This window comes from Hylaeus anthracinus, unplaced genomic scaffold, assembly GCF_026225885.1.
Source record: "Hylaeus anthracinus isolate JK02 unplaced genomic scaffold, UHH_iyHylAnth1.0_haploid 11978, whole genome shotgun sequence".
Lineage (NCBI taxonomy): Eukaryota > Metazoa > Arthropoda > Insecta > Hymenoptera > Colletidae > Hylaeus > Hylaeus anthracinus.
In genome coordinates, this window is record NW_026534326.1 from 1,037,023 (window position 1) to 1,040,385 (window position 3,363).

Sequence of the window (3,363 nt, forward strand, 5' to 3'; positions counted from 1 at the left end):
TTCTGCAACCGTTCTCCTCTTTTCTCCAAGTACAGTAAAGTCTCTTTAAATATCTCTACGATAAATGCACCGGAAGCATCCCCACCACTGGATGATATACTCTTTGAGGGATCAAGGGGTTCGATCGTCGAGTAGTGTAACATGATCTCATCTTTATTCGCTGTCCTTCTCTACAATTCAAAGCTCCTCGATAAACGCACAAGTCCGTACTCGGTAATCGCTCCGCACCATTGTTTTCCTTGCTTCCTACATCTACGCATCCGAATCTGCCGACATTTCTCAAGAAATCCTTACACCATCACATCTTTCTAAAAAAAATCGCGCCGAGATTATCGGCCACCGGCTGTCGCGGCTCGACGAGGAAAATCATGTTAGCCAGGGAATTATGCAAATGATCGGCGCGGTAATCGAAGAAGGGGTATTATCGTTGCGCGATCGGACAAGCTCTGCCCTAGCGCGATTCCACGGCATTCGAAATTGAAATTGAAATTAAAATTGCAATAGAAGCTTCGACGTTTAATAAAATTAACGCAACGTTTGGCCGAAGCTTTTCTTTTCGTTGTTCGCCAATTAATTTCGCATCGACGTTACGCCGACGCCTCGGCGATATTTCGTTGCCTTCCGCGTGCACTCTTTTCGCGTGTATCGCGTCCCAATTAACGCGTCTTCCGTTAAATATGCGTTCCGCTGAAGGGACACCGACGCGACGCAACGCGATGCTCGGAATTCGAAGGCCGACGAACACCGTTGTACCTCGTAACTTGTATCCTTTTCCGCTTCGAAAAAGATGGCTACCGAGCGCGGAGTCGGCGAACCCGGCTGTTTTCGACGTGTAACCAAGTTCTAGCCAGTATTTGCAATATTCAAGTATCGGAGCATCTCGTAAGTAGGCCAAGCTTGGTTTATTTGGAACGTCGCCGGAATCGGACCGCCTTGATACATTTTCGCAAGCCAAATCGATCGACCAAATTTTCCCAATTTTTTTCAAACGTTTCCGTCCGAGCGCTAGATTCACTTTTTATACGTCTGTTGCTTCGATACATAATTTATCGTAATAAATCGTAACAAAAATCGCCTCGATATAAACTCAGCCCCAATCCGGATACAATCCATATAGTTCGTTCTATCTTTCGTGTAATTCGCGTTCCAATCTCTCATCCTTGCTTTCAGTCCGATCGAGTCTTTTTCAAAATATCGAAGTTTATGTCCGCGAGGTCGGCTCGGATTTATGGCAGACCGTGTAGAATCCGTACTCCCGGAAAAGAGGCGGAGGCGAGGGAATCCCATTAGTCTTAAGGTCCGATTTCCATGTGGTACCCGACGTTAATTCGAATTTGCATAGCAGCTTACCGAAAACCGGCACACCCAAAAGACGTACGATGCAAAGTGCTCGTCGTTCCGCAAAGATGGACCGAAGAAATTAGTGAATCAGCGAATAAACGTATCGAGAAAACGATACCGGCGACTTTAGGCGAATCGTTTTTCAAGTACGCGAAAAGCGAGAATAATCGATTCTACGAAACTACCAATAAATGAACAATTCCATGCGTTGGAGTATACGACCGAGAAAAATCGACACCTGATACGCCGGACGCAAGTGGAAACCAAGTGGATGAATGTTTCTATAAATAATTCTCCGAACGAATTCAGTCAGAACTTCATCCAGTCACAGTTCTTTCGAAGATTTCGTACTTGACGTACGTAAACTCTCTCGTTATCGATTAAATACGACGAAGACTAATTAATTCGACGCGAAGTGAAGCATTTATATAATTACCCATTTATCCGCGCCACGTGTTCTCGTCGATGTATCGTAACCCCGGTATCGCAACGTATCGTAAGCCGAGCTTTTATTACTTCTCCGTCGGTGTACTGTATGAAATTACTTTCCCCGAAGAATGTCCGCTGTCTCGGCTATCGGAAATTTGTAATCGAATCATGCTCCCTAGAGTTCGATCGTAAGTACGAGCTCGAACGGACGAGTGCCTTTGGAAAATTTGTTTTGCATCCGCTCGATTCTCTTCCCGTTCGTACAACTTTCGTCTTGATTTCTTCTTTATGAGATTCACGAGAGGCTCGGGCGAAATTATAAAGTTCCGATCCGAGTACAAACTCTCGAGTTGTCCGGATCATTTTTTATTTTATTAAAATTTATAGTTTTTAAGTTTCCGGTTCAAAGTTGAATTCAAACACGAAACGAACGTTTGTCGTGGTTGTACCGCGTCGATCGTATAGGATTTTTCATTCGAAACTCACCGTTGATGACGTGCACGTTGACGCTGGCCCTCTCCGCCACGGTGGGCACGCAACTATAGTTTCCAGAGTCGTTCGGCTTGACGCGTGTGATCCTCAACCTGTAACGAAGCACAAGAATGATACCTGACTCGGTGTAAAGATATTTCGGTCGTGTTATGAATACGGGAAAACGTGGCATTGTTTATTATAAAAAAATGGAGATAGAAGAAAGTGGAACTGAACGAAAGGGACAGGTGTGGTTGCGTAGGTATTATTCGGAGAGGAAAAGCGCTGGTCCCGTTAAAAAATCAAATTTATGTTCTTTATATAATTTTATACATTATCGATACATGCACGATGCATACCGGGCTCATTTATTTTATCGAATAGCACGATCGGCATTGTTAGCGATGGGAAACGATTTTCCGAATATAAGTTGAGAGTTTTCCACGTGGATCAATTAAACGCGGAACATTGTGCGTATCCTTTAATATTAATGCTCGAGTGGCAGAGCGAGAAGCAGTAAAAGTATGCCGGGATAAAATCTGGTAAACCCTCGAGCGAAATTTTATAAAATTGTGTCCGTTGATTAATTTATACTTTAATACGATCCTACGCTTCCTGCAGCTTGGTTTTAATGGAAGCGAACGAAGTTAACCTTCCTTTGCTGACCCAAGGCTTCCAGGCAGAAAGGATAGGTATGAAATCCGCGAAACATTCACCGCTAGCCGGGAAATAGTTAATAATCGATCGGAATGTTAATTGCTATGCAAAACTCGAACGCTATCAATATTTACATCTAATTTTATTTTTGCGATTTCAGAGAGTCGTTAACACGATGTAGCTTTAGCTACGCGAACCTTGCAACCGATTTTTCCTTTTTAATGGAAAAATTTTTCCGAATTCCTTTTTAATGGAAAGTGATAGCATTTCCTTTGCACTCGATCGCACCGCCAATAGTTTGTACTTATTTCGGTGCGTTTGTATTTATTAATCGAAGGTGCAATGCTACTGGTGGTACGATCAAGTACAATCAGTAAACGAAACGCTATCATTTTCCATAAAAAACAACATTAATTTCAGAAAAGTCGATCGCCAGGTTCACTAAGTAGCTCAATTTTTAAAAGA

General features: G+C 43.0%; 1 protein-coding gene across 1 annotated transcript in view; it reads right to left on the reverse strand.

Annotated features, from left to right (window-relative positions):
* The window catches only part of LOC128896979 (zwei Ig domain protein zig-8), a 174,311-nt gene that overhangs the window by 230 nt on the left and 170,718 nt on the right, over positions 1 to 3,363 (reverse strand). The window contains exon 5 of the mRNA XM_054160595.1: positions 2,257 to 2,354. Within this exon, the coding sequence (XP_054016570.1) occupies positions 2,257 to 2,354 (98 nt within the window). The remainder of the gene's footprint in view (positions 1 to 2,256; positions 2,355 to 3,363) is intronic.